The 25,164-nt window shown below is 33.4% G+C and overlaps 2 protein-coding genes across 2 annotated transcripts in view; one reads left to right on the top strand and one right to left on the bottom strand.

Annotated features, from left to right (window-relative positions):
- LOC123534121 (uncharacterized) overlaps positions 1 to 6,849 on the bottom strand; it is a 37,157-nt gene extending 30,308 nt beyond the window's left edge. The window contains exons 1-4 of the mRNA XM_053520643.1: positions 6,717 to 6,849; positions 2,923 to 2,978; positions 2,372 to 2,587; positions 2,008 to 2,136 (exon numbers count right to left, since the gene is read on the bottom strand). Of these exons, the coding sequence (XP_053376618.1) occupies positions 2,008 to 2,136; positions 2,372 to 2,587; positions 2,923 to 2,977 (400 nt within the window). The 5' untranslated portion in view covers position 2,978; positions 6,717 to 6,849. The remainder of the gene's footprint in view (positions 1 to 2,007; positions 2,137 to 2,371; positions 2,588 to 2,922; positions 2,979 to 6,716) is intronic.
- A 6,976-nt stretch (positions 6,850 to 13,825) lies between these two features.
- LOC123533475 (uncharacterized) lies at positions 13,826 to 24,607 on the top strand. The gene is made up of 8 exons (XM_053520642.1): positions 13,826 to 14,061; positions 15,708 to 15,801; positions 15,953 to 15,989; positions 18,883 to 19,000; positions 21,625 to 21,685; positions 21,898 to 21,998; positions 23,900 to 23,985; positions 24,601 to 24,607. Exons 1-8 carry the CDS (start codon positions 13,912 to 13,914, stop codon positions 24,605 to 24,607), a joined length of 654 nt encoding a protein of 217 aa, XP_053376617.1. The 5' UTR covers positions 13,826 to 13,911.
- The last annotated feature ends 557 nt before the right edge of the window (positions 24,608 to 25,164 follow it).

The raw sequence follows: 25,164 nt of genomic DNA, 5'->3' as shown, positions 1-25,164 counted from the left end.
GCTACTTAGAATAGCAAATCAACAAATCGATCATTATTCGTATCTTTTGAAGTGCATATCGTACAATTCAATCAGAAAAAAAAGACGTTCATACATGATTCGATTCTTGTAACAACAAACGATCACTACAAGAATATTAATATGTTCCTAATCGTAAAAATGTATTCAAAATATTTTATTAGAAATAGAGCTATTTGGTTAGTGGCACAATCTACTGTTTTAGAAAAATCATTTAAAATTTACTAAATTATAGTATAATATTAACTGACCAAAACATTAGTTAGCCCTTTGCGAATGTTTGAAACTTGTGACCTTATGCAACATGACCTAATGATTCAAAAGCCCATCCGCTTAGCTCAGTAGGTAGAGCGTTGGTCTACGGATTGCGGGGTCGTGAGTTCGATCCCGGGCGGGGCGTATGTTCTCCGTGACGATTTGATAAAAGACATTGGGTCTGAAATCATTCGTCCTCCACCTCTGATAATTTATATGGGGAAGTTGGCAGTTACTTGCGGAGAACAGGTTTGTACTGGTACAGAATTCAGGAACACTGGTTAGGTTAATTTCCCGCCGTTACATGACTGAAATACTGTTGAAAAACGGCGACAGGTTGTTCAATTCTCTTTCAGACTTTCCTCCACAAAAGATCCCAAATATGCACTATAGTACAATCCGGGGATAAGCGGGCTATGGCAAAACATGAAAGTCTTCCCCCGCCCCCCACCCTCTCTATTTGGCAGCTACATGGAGCCTGGCGTTATCGTGCCTAAGAGTTCCAGGGTGCTGTTTAAGAAATGGAACTGCTACAGGAAACAATAACTCATTCAGATTATGCTGAGCATTCAAATTTCCGCTGAAAACTAGTCTATTAGCAACCAACACCAATTCTACGATAAACAAGAATCCTATCGCCTGCAAAAATTACTATTGCCAATAGTAAACGTGTCCAACGTATATGACGCCTTGTCCAACACAGACGTAACATGCGTTTACGTCTGTTTAGGATACTTCTAACATACGGTCTCCTGAGCGTAATCGAAACTCTATAGGCTTGCAAACGGTTGAATGCCGTTTTTAAAATTTGGCGTAAATGTGTATGTGACCGTATTGCCTAGTCAATGTTACCCTTGGTATACCTGGCATGCGCCTGTCAGAATTTCTCAAGTTTGTCGAATTTGTACATAGAGAAGGAAAATTGTTTTCCTATAACAATTTAACTGACGTACAACGTTATGAATGGAAGTTCCAGGCGCAAGCAGTACTTGCGTCTGCATTCTCCCTTTGGCAGCGCTATTCGTGATCAATAGTATGTTTTCTTGTCCTAGATACTCATACGACATCGCAAGAAAAAAATAAAGCATGGTGTTTACGTGCAAAATATTGCATACAATATTGCCGTTCATAGGATAATAATTGCAGCTGAATTGTATTAGTATACTTATTCTGTGCTGCCAATTTACAAACATTGGTCGACTGGTTAGCTACTCGAGAAAGTGCCATGAATACATATATGGCCATATGTATAACTTTCAATGGAACGTATAGGCAGAATGTAACCACTAAATGTTGCATAAACGTCCAAACATGAATTGTTTAACATCTAACACCACTCATGCCTTCCCAGATCTCGAAATACATTAACCAAAATGATTGAGCACCATTGGAGATACGAGCTCTTAGTCAGAGATTGCATTTTTAAGCGCACATTGTTGAGGGTGTTAGAACACCAGCTGATTCAACACAGGTCGTCTGAAGTTTGAACTCATCACTTTCACTTTAAATGCATCCAACGCAGACTTTAAATTTTACACTTATTTGAAATTTAAAAAAATGTCCAAACACATACTACAACAGTTCAACTCAGTTCACTGAAATATGACATTATGCAATGTACATTAATTTAATTTCAAAATGCTTTCAACTATGTTTGTAAAACTAATGAAGCAAATATATGAATGTATGAATGGAATAGTTAAAAAAGTCAAATCGATTAGTAGGTATGTATACCTCTGCAGCCATTTCCATAACCTGCTGGGTAGTAAGGATCGTAACACTTCGTACATTTAATATTGTCAGGAGAGCCCCCACACGTTTGTTGGCCAGGTATGCAGTGCTGTATATTGATATGCCTGCAATCTGAAACATATGTATTCCCAAAAGATTTATATGTAGATTGTGTTTTAGAGTTTAGAGGAAATTAGAAAACTATGACTGAAAACGCCCCGTGCTTATTCACTATGATCACAATATCGGTAATAACTTTATGGACATTAGAGAACATGTGTCTCCCGAGTTACAAATAGACTTATATAAAATTAACATGATCGTAAGAAGTGTCTAGAATCGGTTAGATGTAACTAAAGTATCTTACGTTCACAGCATTCACCATATCTCCATGACGGACAATGACATCTCCCGGAATAATATCTATGACCGTAGCGGCAGAACTCATTGCAGTCTTCATAGAACCATTTGTCTTGATATAAAACACACGATTCACACATTCGTTTACGTGTTCCTCCGCCGCATGGCTTTGAGCATGCATGCCAACTGTGACAATGTGGATACGTATTTGCTTTGCACATTTCTGATAATAAATAAAATTATAACTTGTTGGTTGCTTGAAACATTATGTGCGACGTGTAACAACAGAAGTGTTTATGATTTGACATCTAAATACGTCGTTGCGAAGGCATTATTTTAATTACATAGTCAAAAAATAAATGATATTTAATAATCAACTACAGTTCGTTTTAAGGTTATTCCAAGCATACTTTAAAATTTACATCAATGAAAATTACCAAAATAAAGACATCAAACTATCAATCATGTTTGAAATTTCAATTTCCATTGTTCGCTATATTGCATTCACCAGTACAGTGCAATATTGTTAAGTACTAACAAAAACACCTAGATACATACCAATGGTCACAACTTGAGCCAGCAAGACCACAGTTTGCAACAGCAGTGGTGACATTCTAAAATAACACATATTGTTATACAATTGAAAATCGTTTTTTAATGACATGTTACAACTCTTAATATATGATTTACACTGACACACACTTACTAGTATAATAATATCAATGCAATTATAAAACATCAAAGAAATAGAATTTTAAAACCAATATTTTGCGGAACACTTTGTGCAATGATTAATAAACACTGGACTAGTTAGGTGAAGTGACCGCTGTAACATTACTAACTAAAATACTCACGGGAGGGGATCCAACATATGTATTCCCAAATGGGCACCGCTTAAATTCATATGTTGTGCTTCCGGTAGTACATATGTGGTAAAAATTTCGCAGAAAAACAGGTGAGTTTTTTATTTGTGATTGAATTTTACGGAAATGACATTGTTTTGTCAAACAATCGCGATGCAGTGCAACCGAGTATTCATTAACTAGCACGTAAGTGCATTTACCTTACCTGTATTTGTAGAAATGACAGAGAAAAACGTATCCTCCGTGAAGCGGTATGACTGAAAATTAGCAACATTTTTATCAACAGATGGAAATATGTTGTAATTGCCCTGCGCCTGCTTAAATTTGCCCTCGAAACCCTCCATAAAGAAAATTATGGTGTTCACTTTGCTAGAAAAATGTTTTTGGGCGAAAAACCGAATGGGATACATATGTTGTGCATGGGCTACATATGTGGTGCATTAGACTTTTTAGAACTCCACAGATCTTAAGCTTAAATGGTATCTGGATAAAGAAACGAACTGCGGGAAATATGTGCCAAGTATAATGTCACATTATTCCAAAAATTATATACATGTATATTAAAGGGATAACATATTAGAAACGAGCACAGCTTTAAGCTTACATATGATGCTGTAGAACATTTCCACTAAGGAGTCAACGCATCCCTCCTAAACCTGAAGGGGTTTATGTGTGAAACTATACATGCATATTTCCGACATTTACAGGTCATCACACATAAGCAACACATTAACGCCTTCGGATTTAGGAGAGATGCGTTGACTCCTTAGTGGAAATGTTCTACAACATCTAATATAAGCTTAAAGCTGTGCTCGTTTATAAGTTATCCCTTTCATACAAATGTATATAATTTTTGGACTGATGTGACATATACTTGGCACGTATTTCCTGTTCGTTTCTTTATTCAGGTACCATTTAAGCTCAAGATCTGTGGAGTTCTAAAATATCTAATGTACCACATATGTAGCCCATGCACAACATATGTAGCCCAATATTTTTCTAGCAAAGTGATCGCCAAATATTTTTTCTTCTGGATGGGGTTTAGCATACGGAAGGTTGCGAGGGCAAAATTAAGCAGGCGCAGGGCAACTAAACAACATATTTCCACCTGTTGATAAAAATGTTGCTATTTTTCAGTTATACCGCTTCACGGAGGATACGTTTTTCTCTGTCATTTCTACAAATACAGGTAAGGTAAATGCACTTACATGCTAGGTAATGTATACTCGGTTGCACTGCATCGCGATTTTTTGGCAAAACAATGTCATTTTCACAATATTTCACAAATAAAAATGTCACGTATTTTTCTGCGAAATGTTTACCACATATGTACTACCGGAAGCATAATATATGATTTTAAGCGGTGCCCATTTGGGAATACATATGTTGGATCCCCTCCCGTGATACTAGTGAATGGCATATTAGCAGACTGCCGGGATTTTTTATGTAACTTATTGGTCATAACTTCAACGTCTGATCATTATTTACATTATTTTTGACTGACTGCTTAAGGTGTTAGGCCCATAATAGAGTACCTCCTTTTTGAAGAGCATTCAATTCCTGCCATAAACCTACTTTGACTGCAATTTTCAGGGGGGCGTAGGTTCAAGACCCACTGGGACGAAATTTTTTCCGCCTTATTTTCCTTTTTTTTCTAGTAAGTTTGTACTTCTTCCAAGACTTGTTATTGGTTTATTGTAAATAAGAGGAAAAAATTCATTTGATAAGCGATTTCTTGCTGTTCAAAGTGAATTTACCTCTGAAACAGAAGGGGTATAGTTGGACATATTTAAAAATACTGAGTTACATGCGGTAAAAGTTCTCTATTTTGCCTTCATTCTTTAGATTACATATTGTGGAAGAAATGTAGGTAGGCTTTACTTCTGCCCTAAGGTTATTTTTGAATGAAGTGAGCAAAATTCAAAACTGACCTGCAAGATTTGACCTTAATTTTTCAATGTTGGAGTTAGAATTCTGTCTCATTAAATCCGTTTACTTGAGGCACCCTAGAAAAATTTATATTGACAGTTTTATTTTAAGTTTTATAATTGTTTACCAATAGTTTGATGTTTCTTTCATAAAAAAATAATGGTATAATGAATTCTCTGCAAACGTTTTGTTTAAAGGCCGACACTTTGAAATTTGTCTTACTTGAGCTTGAGGAAATACCATAAATTACACAAAATTTATGAAAAAAAAAAACGGAACGGTAAAAGTTTTTAAAAATTTGCAACAAAGTGCAAAGCACTATCAACTGTAAGAATATACCGAGCAAATGCCATTTTTTAAACATTACTATTAGGGTCCTAATACCTTAAGGCAAGTGACAGATATAAATAACCACTAAGGTAAGTTCATCTGTATTCGTATTCACAGAGCACTTGCTACATATGTGACAATAACTGGCAGGTTTAAACGACCGTAAAATGTGGATGTCTAAAGAAACATTCAAAAGAAATACACGTTACTTTCCTTAAATACCCTACCTTTTAGTTTCTCTTGTGTTCGCATCCCAGATAGATTAAAATAAATTAATAAACTTGCCTTATCAAATAGTTGAAATATCTTGATAGCTATTAAACAGAAATTTTAAAATACATATTGCAATAAACTATACAGCTTTTTAAAAAAATGTTTTCAACTAAAAGGGAGGTAATTACAATAATACATAGAAGGCTAGAAGACACAATACATATAATTCATTCGGCTTGGAAAACTTGAGCCTTTTAAACTACAAACCAAAGAAAACTTAAAAAAAACAACAAACAAACAACAACCACAACAAAAACAAAAAAGACAATAGCAACGAGCCCCCAACGCAGTCCCATAGGCAGCAAATGTTTGCAATGGAACATATCGAATTTATAACACACAGTTTTTGCTATTTCTATAGGATCAAGACGCCAATAGGTTCTTTCATAAAACTTATTTTAACTGTATAAATACTTAGTACTTTACACTTAGATAAATATTCAAAGTAACATAAAACTATGTGAATAGAACAAACAAATGCAGGAATATATCTAGACACAACTCTTGAACAGTCAGAAGTTTAAAATTCTTAGTTGTGCATAAATCGTGTAAACAGCATACATTTTCACAGTATAATTATATTTATTATAGTATTAGTCATAAATAAAATAAACAGTAACCTAATCTTAAAACTATTTTCCATTCAATTTCATACTAGACCCGACCCGTCACGCCCGACCTCTCCATAAAAAATAAACACCTCTCCATTAATTAATAAAGAAATTTGTTATATAATGCTTTTGACATAATGCATATAAATATCAATCATTCTGTAACGTTTAAGTTTAAGGTTTTAAATTTCAATAATAAACTTTATTGCTAAGAATAACAGTTTATAAAGACGACAGTTTAAAGTCTGAAAATACTTGATAATTTAAAAAGGAAATGCCGCTTATTATACCTTCTGGTATTTAGAGAATTTATAGTTAAAATTGACCTATGTATAAAATAGATTACCTTATTTGCCGTTACGCCCTCAGCTCATCATCCGTAAAAAACAATGTCAGAACATACGTTTAAAAAGACATACACCTCACTGATAACTACCCATTTAATACTGCTGTTTTATTTATACCAAATGTTTAAGGAAGTGATACAAAGTGATCCTCGATACTGATACGATAAATTGAAATGTTCCGCACTTAAGCATGCTTCTGTTTCAATTTATAATCAGTATAATCTGATGTCTATAAGTTTATAAACAATGATAAACTATTGTCTGAATATTTCTTGTAGACGCTGTAAGAATTGGCACTTGTCGTTACAAGATATTATGAGAAATTCTAAAACAATCCGATTCATTTTACTATTAAACAAAGAAGGCTGAAAATAGTGAATTATTATTCAACTGTTCATTGTTCTGACGTCACAATTATTACGTCATAGTGCCAAACGGCATAACGGTGCGCCGGAAAAGAAACCAACTGAAAACGGGTAAATATTTAATAAATGTTGTCACGGATGCACTTTAAAGTCTTTGGTAACGTGTTAGAATCGAAATAATATATCTCATTTAGTGATTTGCTATTGAATAAAATCATTGTCGTTCAGATGCGTATTATCATATCACTCGGGCTGCGCCTTCGTGATATAATTCCTTCGCATCTGAACTCCAAACAATGATTTATTCGGCGACAAATCAGTAGATCTAATAAGATATATTATTTCTTAAATATAAATATCATGAATAAGTATGTTGATATGAAACATATACATTTGTTTAAGAATCTGCTCTTATAAAAGTTACACGTTATTGTAATGAATGAATATATAAACATGTTGATAGAGTCTTTGAATACTTTATAAACCACAAATGATGTCAACATATAATTACTATAAGTTAAGCTATAAAAGAGAAAAAGATGTTAACATTTTACAAACACAGAACTGCAGTAACAGCGAAATTTCGGTGCGGTGTAGCCCCAATAAGGTTATGAAAAGTTAGAAATAAATAATAGAATACTGTAAAATCTGGTAAATAAGCGTATATGCTTATAATAATTTTAGTGGCACTTTTATGCGCCTATTTTTGATATGCGCTTATACTTAAGCCAAAAATATGCGCTTATAATTGATGTGCGATTAAAGACAATAGAAAAAGTTGAAACTAACACAGCTACGGGATTAGAATAGAGGTCTCTTATTGAGACATACATTCAAGGTGTTATACTTTAGGTTATTTTTAAGTTTTCGGCAAGCTTTGTTTTTCTGTCATATCTTTCTAACTACCGCTTATATCCAACCGTAACTTCACATAAACATTGTCCAGCATACAAACCAAATATGTGCGGGAGCTGGGCCTATTATACCCAAGGTCAAGGTCACCAAGGTGTTATACTTAGATTATTTTTAAGGTTAAAGGTTTTTGGCATCCTTTGCTTTTCTGTCATATCTTTGTTACCATTGCTTGTATCTTTTGGTGCGTGGCATTCCCTGTTTGATATTTTTCTTTGTTTTTTACTGCATACAAACAAAGTATGTACAGGGGCTTTGTCCATTATATTAAAGGTCAAGGTCACCAAGGAGTTACACTTGGAATTACTTTCATGTTATTTTTTCGAAAGCTTTGTTTACAAACATATCTTTGGTACTTTAAAAGATAATGACTTGAAATTAAAAATATTTCTTAGTAATCATCATCTGCATGTGTGGTTAGAATCCCCATGACTCTAATTGTATTTTTGACAGAATTATGCCCCTTTCATTCTTAAAGATTTTTGGCAATCTTTACTTTCTGGATATAACTGTAGTACAATATACAATATAAGATGATGACTTGAAACTTAAAATGTATCTTTATCATCATCATCATCTGCATGTGTGGTAATAATCCTTATACCTCTGATTTGTATTTTTTACCAAATTATGCCCCTTTAATACTTAATTTTTTTGACAAACTTCGTTTTCTGGACATGACATTGGTACTTTATCAGATAATGAATTGAAACTCAAAATATATTTTACCATCATCATCATAACCCTTTCCATACTTGACCTTTAATCCCTCCGAGTAGTAGGGTCTTTTTGTGTCTTGGTGTATCATCCTTTTAAAGTAGAGGTCTCTTATTGAGACATACATTCATTTTAATTTAGTTCTATTTTATTATCACAGCAGCGTTGTTTGTGCCGTGTGGCGGCCGTAAAATGTCTCCCCGTACATTCAATCAGGGCTGTTATATTTCGATCTTCTGAGATCGTTCAGCTCGACTTTTATGTCGTGTTTCTGGTACTGTTTAGTTCTCATCATGACCATTTCGGCCTGGGTGGTTCCAATTCTTCCACGTTCATACCTTTGGGTATTGTATAATCACCCCATGAATATGGTGCCGGCTTTTTAATTTTGTCTTTTGGCAGTGTCTGTGATATGCAGGCTCCATAACCTCAGATCCCCTTTCTAAATTCAAGTTTGTTTAGTTCTGCCCATTATTTTCTCGTTTAGGGCAAACCCATTATTTTACCTGGGGACCATACGCCGCATTTCATGGAATATTTTTGTAACTCACAAAAACTTCATGAAAATCATTCTCATAATACAGGTAATATACAGCTATACTACAAGTTTTCGAGTGGACAATTTAGGCCCTTCCTGAATAAATGTGCTCTCACAACTTGATCTGCAAACTTATTTAGTCAATCTCTTTTCAGAATGATTTTAAGAATATAGATGAATAGCTATCTTACACTCTAGAAACAAAACGTGATTGAAATTTACCCACATACACTGATACACAATAAAATTTTATACATTAAACACATTGTCTTTGCCTAATATATGCCACTGTCAATTTTAACTAAAAGCATGTATATCTCATATATTTCATGCAAATCATGTATAACTATTATCATGAAAATAAAGTTATTTTGTGGCTCGTCTTTAAACGGAGATTCGTTTGAATCAATTATAAAATCACGTGATCCCGAAGAATTTCCGATCGGTTACGGAAAAACGATAAACACAAAAGTAGGACAAAATGACCACCCATGTCAGTCTAAGGAAATACAAAAAAAAAATCATTCGTTTCTCTGCACATGTTTCGACTTGAAGGCAATATTGCACGGCTGCCGTAATGTTTAGATGTATATTTCAAAATTTGTAGTCTTATTTTAAGATGTCTTTATTTGGTACCTTTAAAAACCTTGTTAGTATTTGTCGATAAAGACCTGACCGAGTTTCCCCTGGATATTCGGTTATCTGTGTTCCATTGAAATCAATTTCCGCTTGAGATTTAAGTGTTCAGACAAGTTAATACAACAACAAACAAACTGAGGTATCTTGAAACACTAGTTTAAATAAACACTTGCCCGTGTTAGAACTTGCGTCTGTACGCCCTTTTGAGTGGTTGTTTTAATGCAGGAATATTTGTCTAGATGATAAGCACATGATGTTCCTTTTTCAAAGACACCGTTTTTGTCAATTTAAGCTCTTAATCGATCCTTCATAAATAAAAAAGAAATATTAGTGGTTGTCACCATTAAGGGAATTTTACCTAGCTGATAAGCCGAAACAATTTTTTTCTTTTTCATAGATAATAATATCTGGATTTTAGAAGAGTAAGCATTTTGTGAATTACAAGTTTAACCATGTCTGTGTTTACACGATAAATGCGTACCATTTTTATTCTTTAAAATGCCCCGTTTAAAAAAAATGACGTGTCTTGTTTTTCATAACTTTATATTCGTTTTAAATGTTATAAAAAGTACACGTTTTTGAAGATTTTAAGAAAGCATTACATACTTCAACTAAAGGATCGATTATTTTCAAATTTTGTCAATCAGTAAATGCTGTAAGAAGATCCTTTGGAAGCATAGAATGCACATAATCGGAATGATAGCAGACACGGTTTGACTGTGTCTGTTCATGAGAGGTAAATAAAGTAATGAAGTAATAAAGTCGTTTTTTATTGGCAGTAGTATTTTGTTCATATGGAAATAGTTTATAAAGTAAGGTACAAGTAAAATTGGAAATACATTATTTCAAAATATAAGTTTTGCCTATATGCTAAGTACCACATGCACAGTATCATGAAAGTAGAATTAAGAAAAATATATCTCAAACAGTGATTTCCTCGTTGAATATAACTCATTATCTGAAATCCGGATTCGAAGCAATTATATAGTTACCGGTATTATACATATATCTAGCTGACAAAGAATTACTCTATTCAACGTCAAACTCATATGTTTAGATATATTATTTCGATTTTAAATCAATATCGAGGATTGTTATCTGAATCATTGACGACATTTATCAAATATTTGCCTGTTGTATGGTGCCGCTATGACGATTGAGGCTATGACGTAATTAGTGTGGCGTTCATGTACAAACAGTGATTGTGTTGAATACTAACGCTAAATAAAAAAGTATCTAGGCCTACGGCAAAATTTCGTAGATGCTCTAAAACAAATGTATAGGCCTATTACACCTACACGGTACATTTTGTTTGGATGCTTCAAAATGTTGATAACGCCAATATCCTTTCCGTATCCGTAACATACTAAACGTATTAACCTCCTGATGGCCGTAGAATCAACATTTATAACCCGAACTACATTTTGAAAGTATTTCTGAAATGCCTAGGTCTGTAGCTCTCAAATACAGAAATATCTGACATCCGAGGCATATATTGACATTTTTAGACAACACCAAAACGGACCTTTTCAACGATTTGACGAAGTTCCAAAAATCTGCACATACTCTTGTTCCATTGCGGAACCCTGTGGGATTTGTGTGTTTTCCTAGTGCAAATATTGTTTAGACGAAAAGCTGACATACATTTAGACAGGGTAACCACAGCGAGTGAACCCTAACAATGCAAATGCGACTTTCGTTTTCAAGTTTAGCCTGTGTTACTTCCGGGAAAAGCTGTCATTGCAACGTCAACAAAAGTTTGCGTACAAAGTCTAAATCGTTTGTATGAAGCTTGATATTTAGCGCCTAATCAAATTTGTAAATCAACAATCAACACTTTAGAAAAATGCGGTACTAATGCTGTGAGTAACGTATTGTCTTTGCATTTAGAATAAGTTTATACTATTCTCACAAACATCTAAATGATATAAATAAATTTATACCAGAAACTTTCTTCCAGAGTTAAGATATTATGGGGACATAAAGTTGTATTATTTACGTTACCTTAGTTCACTGATAATACTTTAAAAAGAAATTATAACAACATTACAATTTATTGCTTAAAAGCAGATGCTGCATCACGAACATATGTCTGTATAATCTGAGGACTACAATTTAAAACACTAAAATCTCTCATATAAGTATTAATTTTAATTTGATACCGGTATACCAAAAACAAATATGGAGGAACGTAAATTATTGGTTATGAATTATATAATTCCCTTCCATACATATCTTCATTTTAATATAAGTACGTTGAACTAAGAATATTCATATACATCTTACAATAATAGAACTTCTTGTGCTAAGGGACACTGTCTATTTAATCTTAAGACAATAATTTAGGTTATGTGTATATTCATTAGATCAAACAATACTTATATCTGCGTAATTCAGTCTTTTTGTAGGAAGTGCCTAGGCGCCCGGCATTTTGCAAGTGCAAGGAAACAGAAGGATTTAAAATCTTTAATCCCTAGTAAAACACGATCTCGAATTCGATAAATTATTAATAGTAATAAGCACTTTGTTTGCCGTAATGAAATCTTCTATCAAATTCTTTTTTTTTCTCTGGATTGAAGAATTAAAGCTATGAACTCATGCTTTTCTTTAGTATTTTAGACTTAGAGCGTGCTCATAAGTTGTTAAATTCCTTTTACTGCTTGAATAAAAAACACTGCCTACGGAAATTGCTGTTAAACTTTTAATATTCAATACGTCTCCAACCCGAGTGATAGCTATTTCTAAAGAATATTTCCGAAAAGAAACACGGAACGGCTAATTTATGAAAACCACTTGAGCCGTGCCATGAGAAAACCAACATAGTGGGTTTGCGACCAGCATGGATCCAGACCATCCGCGCAGTCTGGTCAGGATACATACTGTTTGATTTCAAAGCATATTGCAATTAGAGAAACTGTTAGCGAACAGCATGGATCCTGACCAGACTGCGCGGATGCGCAGGCTTGTCTGGATCCATGCTGGTCGCAAACCCACTATGTTGGTTTTCTCATGGCACGGCTCACTTGTACCTTTTCCACAACAATTACCTATTATGCCTGTAATGCAGTATAGCATAGTGAAGGTAAAGGCTGAACACCAATACATTCGGCTGTACTTTATTTCAGAGGTCATGCTACTTTTTGTGTGTAATTTTCTCAAATTTTACCACCGATTGAAAGACCTAACATATTGATTTTTGTTTACCATGTTATATTCTTTTCAAAAATATTTTCACATCAATTGTACCGGATATGTGTAATAGAATGGCCCATTGAAAATTTTTGCCCTTGCTGTAATCAGTAGGAAAACAAATCGGGTAAGGATTCGAAACTGAATTGCATTTGAGATCATTCGACTAATTAACTGATATTTATTATTGGTAGTAACCATCCGATCAAAGGATCATTCAAGATAACTTATATTTACAAAATGAGTTTTAAATCCCTTAGCATTCTCAACATTGAAACATAAATTTTGGCGTTTGAACGAAAGTAAAGACAATTTGTCATGGAAATTGAGCAAAAACATAGTATTTAATCAGCACTGCGTATGTTTATGTTTTTTTTTTCAAAATTAATTACTCTATGATGTTAAGAGGGTAAGATTAAAATCTCTGAGTAATTGTTTTGCGAGACAATTTAATAGAACCATAACGTTAAAACACTAGTTGAATAAAAGAACAGATTGAAGTGGCTGTACTTACGCCGAATACGCATATTCTTTTTCTATGTAAAATTAATACATAATACATCTATCTTGATAACGTTTAATCAGAAATTAATCTTTACGGCTACAAACATAGCATGGTATGATTGGTGCCCAGACTAATAATTAAAAAAAAACTGTTTTCACCAAACTTCCTGATGATAACAGACGAAGCAAGATTACACTTGCTTGTTTTACGTCTCAAACAAAATATAAAGTGTAAAATGTACGGAACGACATTATATGCGCGGGATTCATTATGATAACACAGAGCTGCTTAATACGTTTATAGATATGTTCTCGTAGAAAGAAAGGAAAATGCTGTTTTCAAATAGTTTCTTAATAACGTTATGTTTTATCAATAATGCAGTTATTGCGACATATTTTGAACCTGGCTATGACCACCACTATACATACTCGGCGGTGACAGATATGCTGGGCATGCAAAATGTTACTACTGTTTTAAAGGTATCGTTTAATTTATTATATGCAAAAGTACTGTAGGGTTAGGGTTACTGTATTCAATATTTGTGATCTCTTGTCCCTCCCATCTTGTGCTTATTTAGACTGTATACAATGTATTTGCAAGACGGATACATAATAAAATAATACAACATCGTTTCATGTATTTACTTTCTAACATGTAAGCAGATAACTTTGTACCATTTGTTACAATTTTGTATCAGTCTTTCATACTTTGACATTAAAGAATGTTGCCATTCCCTTTATTCAATTTATGGAGCCCCAAAAGTGATATCTGAAACTTTGCTTTAAATATTGTATTCGTTCTTTTATTTCTTAAAAACGAACTATTACTTCGAAATCTGCTTCGTTTAAACGAAACAGTACTTCGTATTTATAAAAGTAAAATAATCTAAAACAATTTAAAGATGATTTCGTACAAAAGTAATAATATTTCTTAAAAGCGCAATAATATGTCGTATTTTACGAACTAAATCTTGTAAAAAAACAAAGTAATAAAAGTAATAAATCGCCTTTAACCAAATAATATTTTGTATGTTCGAAATAATAATTGGTTTTGACGAAATAAATTAAAGAATAAATCATTTTAAATAAACTTTGTCAATGCCACTTTAAGGGTTCCGTTGAAATAATACTTTCAAAACGTTAATCTTAGCTCAAACGTTAAAAAGAAGTGTGCTAATTATTTGATACCATATAATGAAAACCGATTCCGTTTTCTGTACCATTTCGAACGTTACGTCAAATAGTTGTTCAGTGTGAAGAATGTTTTGTTTCCTTTGTGGTTCAAATATAGCTTTCCTCGATCATATATTTAGAGTTAGTTCGTTATAGACATTTAGATGAAATACCTGTATAAAGAGCACTTAAATAGTTGCTGTTCGGTTTTTTTTGTTCACTTTAGCACTGTTGCTGGTCTCTGTGTTTTGTTTTTTGTTGGGTTTTAAATCACACCGACACACTTTTAGGTCACATTGTCATTTCAGTTTTTGACAGTAGAGGAATACACCAGGAGCCCATTCGGGCACTATGTCCGGGGCACATGAAAAAAGCACCGACTTTCCGTAAGTCTGCGGGATGGTTTCAATATAAAAATATTTCGAACCCAATGTTAGGTTTCAAGTCCACTGTGCTGTGAGCAAAGGTTTCGGAGGCCTCTGAACAACTACAAGACTTTGAATAACGTTATACGCAGATGTGCAATCGATAAGATTGAAAACATGAAAACCTGCCCAAAAATCTGGTAGATTGATTATGTTCATGCGGGTTAATGAAATGTGCAGCACTTCTCTAGAACGTGACACCAGCCTAAGTGGACATTTGTTATTTAGAGCATTGAATGAACTCCATGATTCCAAAAGACTAGGAAATATAAAACTAATAAGTCAAAGTAAGGGGAAATATTTTGAAGCTGTCAAAGGACTGTTAAAACAATCATACTAAATTCTATATCACCAATATCGTATCCAACTATTTTTAAACTGAAAAGAAATCCCATTATTTCATCAAATGTATCAACTTCTCGACTCAACTTTTACAGTTTTGTTTACGTACAAAAAGCATAACGGGAAATGTTTGAATTCATTTCGTTTACTTTGACATCAATACAACAACACCACGTTTATTTTCAGTTCCGAATAAGAAACGCAGGACACTTGTCGTCTGAAAAAGTATTGAATGTTATGATAGTAGAGAGCGTCATTCAGCATTCACAGAATGGTGGTTGTAAGTTTTATTTTTTAACATGTTTTACAGGACGTATTATCAATAACTTAAAAGTGATCACTATTTATTTTATTTCATTTTGATAAATGCAATAAATATAATGTTTGTAAAAGAAAAAAAAATAGTACATTATACGTAATTATGATTTCAGATGCAGATAATCCTGATGGATGGGACTTCACGCAGAGGTAAGTATATGTGTTTCTTTAAAATAATGTAAGGAACTAAAAATGTATCTCAAATAGTGATTTTACCTTAAATACAAGAAGGCCATAATGACTATGGATCGCTCACCTGAGTATTATGAGCTACATGCATCAAATGTCAAACTGATGCTAAAATATTAAGAAAGTAGGTCAGTAGGTCACATTCATGGTCGCTGAAAGTTAGTTTTAAGATCAGTGTGCAAAACTCTACGAATCACCCAAATTTAAAGGCTGTGTCTTAAAAAACAAGAAAGTGAGCCAGTAGGTCACATTCATGGTCAGCGAAAGTCAATTTTAAGATCGGTGTGCAAAACTGTACATGTCATTCAAATTTCAAGGCTGTATCTTAAAAAACAAGGAAGTAGGTCAGTAGGTCAAGGTCACTGTCAAGTGCCCCTTATCACTTCATCAGATAATTATAATTAAGGTAGTTCTGCACGTTTGATAAACTGGAAGTGATGGCGTAACGTCATTTATCCGGAAAACGTAGAATAAAGCCTGGATTCGGCGTACGGAAATAAAAATCATTTTATGAATTAATCGAAACCTGTGAGTAAATTTATTACAATGGCACTTTTGCTACATTTCTAAAGTCAAAATACGATATTAAAACATATGACACGTTAAAAAATTCGAAATAATGTCTTAAAATTAGCATAGCATACTTTAATCATGGTTAAATATCTTAAAAATAAGCACACGGGCCTATACATTTTATTTCACCAAATTATAAGCCATGTGTTTATTTACAACTGTGAGAAGTTTCATCAAAATCTACATTGTAGAAACATTTCTATTCGCGAAAATGTTGTGAAAGTTATCATTTTCCCATAGACTCCCATTATGAAATATTGCGTGAGGTCCAAATTTTTCAAATCAGTCCAGCAAAAAGTCAAACACACGACCTTATTTTTATTTGCTGAACTTTCTAGGTATATACTGAAGTTTTGAAAACCCAGAGTTTAATCAAATTCTACATTGTAGAAAAAATTTTGATCCAAACGTGCAGAACTACCTTAAACAATCTAGAAAATATTATTTGATATTTTTTAAAGTAGTTTTCCTATATAATTCATATAAGAAGTGACATCCCGGGGCAGGGCCTCTTTTCACCCCAGGGTCATAATTCAAACAATCTTGTTAGAAACCAACTAGGCAATGATACATACCAAATATCAAAGGCCTTGGCTTCAAACTTTCAGACAATGATATTTTTCCTATATAACTCTATATTAAACTTGGGGCACCCTGGGTGGGACCTCTTTTAAACTCAGGGGCATAATTAGGACCACTAGGCAATGCAACATACCAAATATCAAAAGCGTAGGCCTTTCAGTTTCAGACAAGAATATTTTTAAAGTTTTTTTCCTGTATAAGTATACGTAAAAGTACGGATCTCCAGGGCAAGGCCTCTTTTCACCCCAGAGTAATAATTTGAACAACCTTGGTAGAGGACCATAAGGCAATGCTACATATAAAATATCAAAGGCTTTGGTCTTGTGGTTTCAGACAAGGAAGTTTTTTTCCTATACAAGTCTATATAAATCATGTGACCCGGGCCTGGTCGGGGCAATATTTGACCCTAGGGGGATAATTTGAACAATCTTAGTAGATGACAACTATATGATGTTACATGCAAAATATCAAAGCCCTAAGCCCTGTGGTTTTGGACAAGAAGATTTTCAAAATCTTCTTATATAATTCAATGTAAACCATATGACCCCCAGGGCGGGGCCATATTTGACCCTAGGGGGAACTAACTTGGTACAGGACTATTAGATGATGACACATACCAAATATCAAAGCCCTAGCTACTGTGGCTTTGGACAAGAAAATTTTCAAAGTTTTTCCTTTCGGTTGCCTTGGCAACCAGAGTTCTGCATGGATCTCAGTACTTTGGGCAAGTTTGATAGGGGCCATCCAAGGATCATTTCTGTGAAGTTTAGTGTAAATCTGCCCAGTGGTTTTGAAAAAGAAGATTTTTGAAATTTTCAGTCTAGCCATATAGGGAATATAAACCCCGCACCCTGGCGGCCATGTTTTTTACTCAAACAGAATGGCATGGGCAATTTTGGTAGAGGATCACCTAGAGATCATTTCTACAAAATAGTTTTGAAATCCGGCTAACAGTTTCTGACGAGAAGATTTTTGAAGATTTTCCTTTCGGTTGCCGTAGCAAGTTCTGCACTTATTTCAATTATTTGGGCACTTTTGAAAAGAGGGCAACCAAGGATCATTCCTGTGAAGTTTAGTGTAAATCTGCCTATTGGTTTTGAAGAAGAAGATCATTTTTAGAAATTGTTGACACACGACGGACGACGCACAACAGACGACGGACGAAGGGTGATAACAAAAGCTCGCCTTGTCACTTTGTGACAGGTGAGCTAAAAAATTAATGATTGTCTTTCATGTGTGAATTTTTTAATCACTCGGGCTGCTCACTCGAGGTGTAAATTTTTCGCGTCTGAACTCAAAACAAAGATTCTAATCAAAGACAAATTAATGCTGCCGATTAATCGTTTTACATTAGTAATGACTATAAAGATTATAAGTAAAAGATGAGTTCACAAATTCTAATGAATTATCAAAATAAAATGAATTATTTAAACTCATAATATTTTCATATTTATAGTATCGGAGTGAAGGTAAGGTTTGCTTCTTTTCTAAATTGAGTTCGCAGGTGATACTTAATATAGTCACAGTGTTGTTCAGTACAGAATGTATTGTACCTTTTGAATACAATGATATCCTGCTCGACAGAGGCTCTATCAATATAAATTTTTATTTGTCTCACTAAAACTACACTAGATTTTATATCCGCTAATTTACCATTCTTTTTGTAATCTATAATTAGTATTTTTCAAATATTTTTCAGGTTTTACTTCGTAACAGAAACGAATGGTATTGTTAGTCTGGTTTACCACAGTGAAGATCAAGATGAAGTTCTGGTTTTAAAGAAAGTTCTTGCTGGTACTTTTTCAGTTAACGCAACGGTAAAATTCTTACATACATACATTTATTCATGCAATTTTGGAAATAGTACGTTATTTCATATAATACAATGAAGTCTTAAATGATTGTCACGTTCATGATTGTGCAAATATGACCACAACGTTCAGTCTAATGTATATATGTTAATGCGACAAACGCAATATTTTGGAAGCAGCTGTCTCGTGGGACGGTGTGAGCAGACATTTTTCATCGTCCCTTAACATTATTTCGACTTTTGTGAATGGCCAGAACTGGGACGATGAAATTTGCATGCTCACAAAGTCTTACGAGACATGTTTTTGTCACATTTACACGTGCATTTGACAGATCGTTTGGTCCGTGAAATATAATAGTATGTGTTATACTTTGTTGGTATAAAGAGATGAACACCAAGTATATTAATACATGTTTATTGAAGTAAGCTTAACAAAAGAATAATCTTGAATCATAGAGGCATGCGATATATATATTAAGTAACAGTAATCTAGTATGAAGAACATAATCATAAGGATGCTGGAGTTGTGCCCTTTAAACATTAGAATATGTAACAGTATGTCATAGAAGTTTAACCATATCATTTCATCCGATGTAAATATGTGCATATTTGTAAATGTAGGCTCTGATCTTTATACATATCCGTAAAGCTGACCTATAGGCCCACTTGTGTATATTTCTGTATATTTTGTTAATGCAAATGTCAGTACATGTATAATAAAACATTTACTTACTTACTTGTTTACTTACATTCAAGATTAGACTCAATGAATGAAACTACAAATTATTTTACGTGCCATATGATATCAAGGAAATGATGTATTTCTGTGGATCAACTTAAAACTATTTACAGTCTAAATGTGTCTCTGTCTGTGACACTATAAACAGCGATTGTTTATTGAAATCTATTGATCTCAGGGATATAATATTCTGGGCGCAGTTGTTCAAAACTTTAACAGGCGAATAAGCTAACAGCTGATTAAATTTTAGAGGTATATTTCGACATTTTAGAAAACTTTGAAAAACAAATGTTTGAGCTAATGATTATTAATACCAAAATGTCTTTACAGTAAAATTATAACATCGTACTAGTGCTTCCCACCAAGAATAGTATTTTGAATAAAAATTTAACAGGCGGTTAGTTTAAAGGTCCATTACTAAGGGAAAGTGAGTTGGCAATTTTTTTCATAGCCAGTGCATAGACTTCTGCAAGACACTAAATAATGAAGATTGGCAGGTCAAAATTTACAGAAGGTATTTGGAACTCAAAGAAATGTATGTGTATTATGTTGAAATTTCAATGAATCGACAGAATGACCCCAGATCTTTTTAACTTTCTTCATACTTCATAGAAAAATAATTGTACATATACTGCGATTTATTTCGAATTTCTACATACCAACTTTCATTTTCCAAAAAAATGAAATAGTTCCTGTGCTTTTTAAAAGAAATTAAAATGTTCACTTTCCTTAGTATTGGACCTTTAACAGCCCGTTAAAATTTCGAACAACTGGGCCCTGGATGTCACAGCGTTCATTTTTTTATAATTATTTAGTTAGAGTTACGTATTTACCGTCATTTTGTCCGGGAGAGCTGTGACGCATAGAATGTATGACTGTAGGTCTACGATAGTGTAGTGTTTGAAGTTTGAAAACAAGATTATTTTACAGGCTGTAGGTGCAGATGAGAATATATGGTTAGAGGGTGACCGTTTAGGCGGTAACCAGGCCCTGCCAAACTGTTTTATGCATGTCATATTAAAAAATAGTACTTAATAAATATCAGACGTGTGTTTTTCTTTTAAGTACTCTTTACAGCAGTGTGTGTGTTTTTCTTTAAAGTATTTTTTACAGCAGCGTTTCTAAATAAAACGTGTGAAATCAACGGCCGTAAACAGGAAGGACGTAATGACGTTTCTAAGACAAATAACAATGTTTAGTTCCAGTCATTTACAGCGTAATATTATGTACTTTTCATAGAAACGTATGCTATACTGTACAAAGGGGCACAATCAAGCTACTTAATTTTATCCTGTTTTATGTTTGTTTGTTTGTTTTGGGTTTAACGCCGTTTTTCAACAGTATTGCAGTCATGTAACGACGGGCAGTTAACCTAACCAGTGTTCCTGGATTCTGCACCAGTACAAACCTGTTCTCCGCAAGTAACTGCCAACTTCCCCACATGAATTATCAGAATAAAATTTGAATAAAATCGGGGAAAGTGCGAATCGCGGTTCGATTAGTTTGTATTCAAACTATTGAACCGCGCATTATTTCTCATGCAATGAAGAGATGACATATCTTTCTGGTATAAGACCTGTAAAACTCGAAATGAAAGCTATAAGTGTTTATTTCCTTTCGAAATTTCCTGTCTTAATCATGAATTGCAGGGTAATTAAACGCTCATGTCTCGATATGAGACACGAATAATTAACACATCTACTCTTGTTTAAACGCCCCTTGAAAACAAACAGGAGTTTAATGCCAGACTTTACACTTAGTAATTGGATGAAGTCTTGTAAATGTTATTTGTTCCAAATAAACAAATAAGTAATGTTTGTGTAATGATTTAATTTAGGCAATATGTCGTCACTTCATTGCAACTTTAATAAAAACAAGAAAACACTTTTTAGATTGTGCGAAATAAACCGGGCAACAGATGGACATTTCTTTCAAAGGACCTGGATCACATCGGTATTAATTTGTTCAAAACAAATGATTCAAAATATACAAATTGAATGAAGCAATTACTGTGAACAATCTTTTATAAACAAACTGTACTGACTTTGATCATGATGTTGACTTGAATTATGACTCTTACTTAATATTATTGATGTCGTATAGCTTTTAATCATTTCTCCATGTATTTGAAGGCATTTTAATTTAAGCTCTGTTTTATATTTAAGGTAACCTTGAGCATATATATCAAGCAGAAATGCAGCCCGGAGGAGTCAACTTCCATCGCACACATAAAAGCGTGTCAGACGTACACAGACATCACATAAAAGTAAAAATATTTCTATCATAAACGTTGTTACATACTCAGTTAGATAGTCAAGTTTGCTGTTAACAAGGTTTCTGTCAAAACTATATACGGTTAGGAATATAGTGAAATAACAATATAAATGCAATATTTGTATAAATGTAAATAGGATGACTGAAAACAATATTACTATATAACAAAAGGTACACAGTTTAGGATAAAAGGAAACGCTAGCGTTAATAATATGAAATCCATTAACATCTATTGATGATCTTGTTGTGACCACCCACCCCAACCCCCTAATTTTTAAGGGTGGAGTGGTACTAAAGTTGCCCCTGTCCGTCCGAATTTATTTGTGACGTGCATATTTCAAATAGTTTCTAACCCAGAGTCATCTAACCTCACAGGATTGTTTTTCAGCACGTGATAGTGTTTAAATTGTGATCTCACAAAGCCAGACCAAAGTTATGAACCTTGACTTAGTCAATAATATGCATAATAAGGGCATAAATTTGTGTCGCATGTATCTCAAACATTACCGAAATATTTTTCAGCCTGTGAAGTTGTGCACCTGGGTTTTGTTAGAAATTTCATTCAGCCAGGCTAAAGTTATGACCCTTGTCAAAAATATTCATAAATGACATTAAATTTGTGCTGCGCGTATCTTTAACGTATTTGACATAGGTTAATGAAATTGATTAGGAATATTATTCAGAATTTGAACTTTTGCACTGGGTTTTGCCCTTCAGGCGGGAGGTTTGGTCCTTGATTAAGGACGGTTGCGGCAGTTTTAGATAAACAATTTCCCAAAAATAGATATTGTTCAAACTTTTTATATGAACACAGTGTCATGTTAGAAACAGAATTATGAAAAGAATCGAAGGTCACCGTGCTTGTCCAGGAGTTATCTGCCCTTAAATATGCAAATTTGAAGAAAAATCCAGTTTAAAGTGCAGACAACTCCTAAACAAGCACGGTGACCTATGGTTGATTTTGCATTCCATGAAACTGTGTTCATATATAAAGTGTGAACAAATTGTATTATTGGGAACTTTTTTGTTCCATCTGCAACAAGTGTTTTTAAGTAAAAAATATGCGTAAATAGCATACAACATAGCATGTGAAATCGTGCTGTTTGTGTTCTGTTTGGGATTAATACTAGCCAGACCAGATTTATGGCTCTTGACTTAATGAAAAATACAAATAAAATGCTCAAAAATTTGTGTTGCATATATCTTAAAATATTTCACCAAGGGTCTTGAAACCATGTAGGAATATTATTCAATAAACGTTTATATTTAAGTCTGCAAGACCAGAGCTATGACCCTTGACTTAGGCAAAAAAAGTTAGTTCCATATATCTCGAAGTAGTCACAAAACAAAAGATTGTAATATAGCGTGTGAAGTTGTTCACCTGCTAGTTATGGTTATTGATTAAGTAAAAAATAAACTTAATATGCTTAAAAGTTTAGGTTGCATATAATCATAAAACATTTCCAATACAGTTCTGAAACCATGTACAGTGACAGGAGTGGGAGCACCTGTGTCCTATTGACACAAATTTAGTCTTTTCTTTCTTTATTCTTATAATTTACTTTTAAATATGGTCATTACATGCTACATATAATTACATATCAAGCTAAATGCTACAGAAGAACAATATTAAATTACTTTAAGTTCTCAAAAATATCATTTGTTGTATGTGATGAAGTTTTATAGTTTGCAACAAAATAGAAAATGATAAATAATTTTCTATAATAAAAAAAAACTTGGAAGAGAAAAAGTTCTTTTTTTCTTGTTTGTTTTGTTTTGTTGTGTTTATTTTGTATTGTCGTCTCCATTTTCTATTCACTTACACTGTTCTCATTATAAATAAACTGTCAAAGGAATATGTATATATTTATAAAATATTTTCTTTCTATGTAGAATGTAAAACTGGATCATGCACTGACACCTATACATGTTGAAACATTTGACAATGTTACATTTCATCGATCGGGCCCAATGGTCAGGTATGTCTTACTTATTTCGTGGCATACACATTACGCATTAACATTTCTATTTGAATAAGACTATATGTATTTGCGTATATTCTGTTCGCTTTAAACCACACCTTTTCAAGATCCACTATTAAAACACAAATCGAAACCACTAGGATTGCATAAAGGCTTGGTACAAGTACATGATAAAAACAGATACCCACATTTTAGATGAGTCTTCTGTGAAAAGTAATGAATAATTACATATTTTTAAGTAGTTATTATTATAAGTTGTTAATGACTATTTATTAAACAGTTATAACAGAAATAAGACTTCTTGCACTGCATACAGATACCTTTTCCAATATTCTTACACTGGAGAGAAAATTCCTTATATTTATTACCCAGCAAAACTTTGTTTAGGGGTGCTATATAGGAATCAGTTTTGCCCTGTCCCGTCCGTGCCGTGCGTTCCTGTTCCATCTCGTACCATCTCTGAAGCCAATTACCAGATGCCAAAACTCTTACTATTCTTTTGACAAAATAATACCGCTATTTTGTTTTAAATATTTCTCAAAACTAACTATTTTTTCAATATTTCTGAAACATATGAATACATTTGATTGAAATATCATACAAACTTTTCAGAACATAATATAAATTAATGCATCAAGTTTCATTACTTTGCCTTTTATCCTGACAGAAGTAATTCTTCCTTTTAACTAAGAAAATGTAAATACGTTGATGGGTTTTTAGCATGTCTGAAACCAGGGCAACGTCTGGAACTTCAAAACAGGTTATATGTAAGGATCATAATTTAAGATCAAATTAGCAGGTCCCATACGAGGGCTGTTAAAAAACAAAACCGTAGACTTTTTCTCTAGTCTTTATATACTTTAATGAACTAAAACAAGAAAAACACCATCATGAATCTCAATTTTTCTACTAACAACTGCATATTTGACGTGATTGTTACCATACAGCGAGGAGTAAGCTTCCTCGACAACAGTCACTTACCCGAACTCGGCACACAGTAATCTTTTTTCAACGACACTAACGACGTCATGACGTTATCATGATGCTTTCATTACTCGTAACTCTGACAGCTGTATTGACAAAACTTTCCTTCATTTTACTTTAAAATATCCCTTTGTTAATTTTTGAAACCAGTTATGCTAGTTTATATAGATCTATCAAAATCCATAACTCTGC

The sequence above is a fragment of the Mercenaria mercenaria genome, chromosome 12, assembly GCF_021730395.1.
Source record: "Mercenaria mercenaria strain notata chromosome 12, MADL_Memer_1, whole genome shotgun sequence".
Classification (NCBI taxonomy): domain Eukaryota; kingdom Metazoa; phylum Mollusca; class Bivalvia; order Venerida; family Veneridae; genus Mercenaria; species Mercenaria mercenaria.
This window is presented reverse-complemented; position numbering and strand designations above follow the sequence as displayed.

Bases quoted from the DNA above. Each gene is read 5' to 3' on its own strand.
- LOC123533475 (XM_053520642.1), top strand. From the start codon at position 13,912: ATGCTGTTTTCAAATAGTTTCTTAATAACGTTATGTTTTATCAATAAT. The intron at 14,062-15,707 runs GTATCGTTTAAT...GTTTATTTTCAG, and splicing joins ATGTTACTACTGTTTTAAAG to TTCCGAATAAGAAACGCAGG. The intron at 21,999-23,899 runs GTAAAAATATTT...CTTTCTATGTAG, and splicing joins TACACAGACATCACATAAAA to AATGTAAAACTGGATCATGC.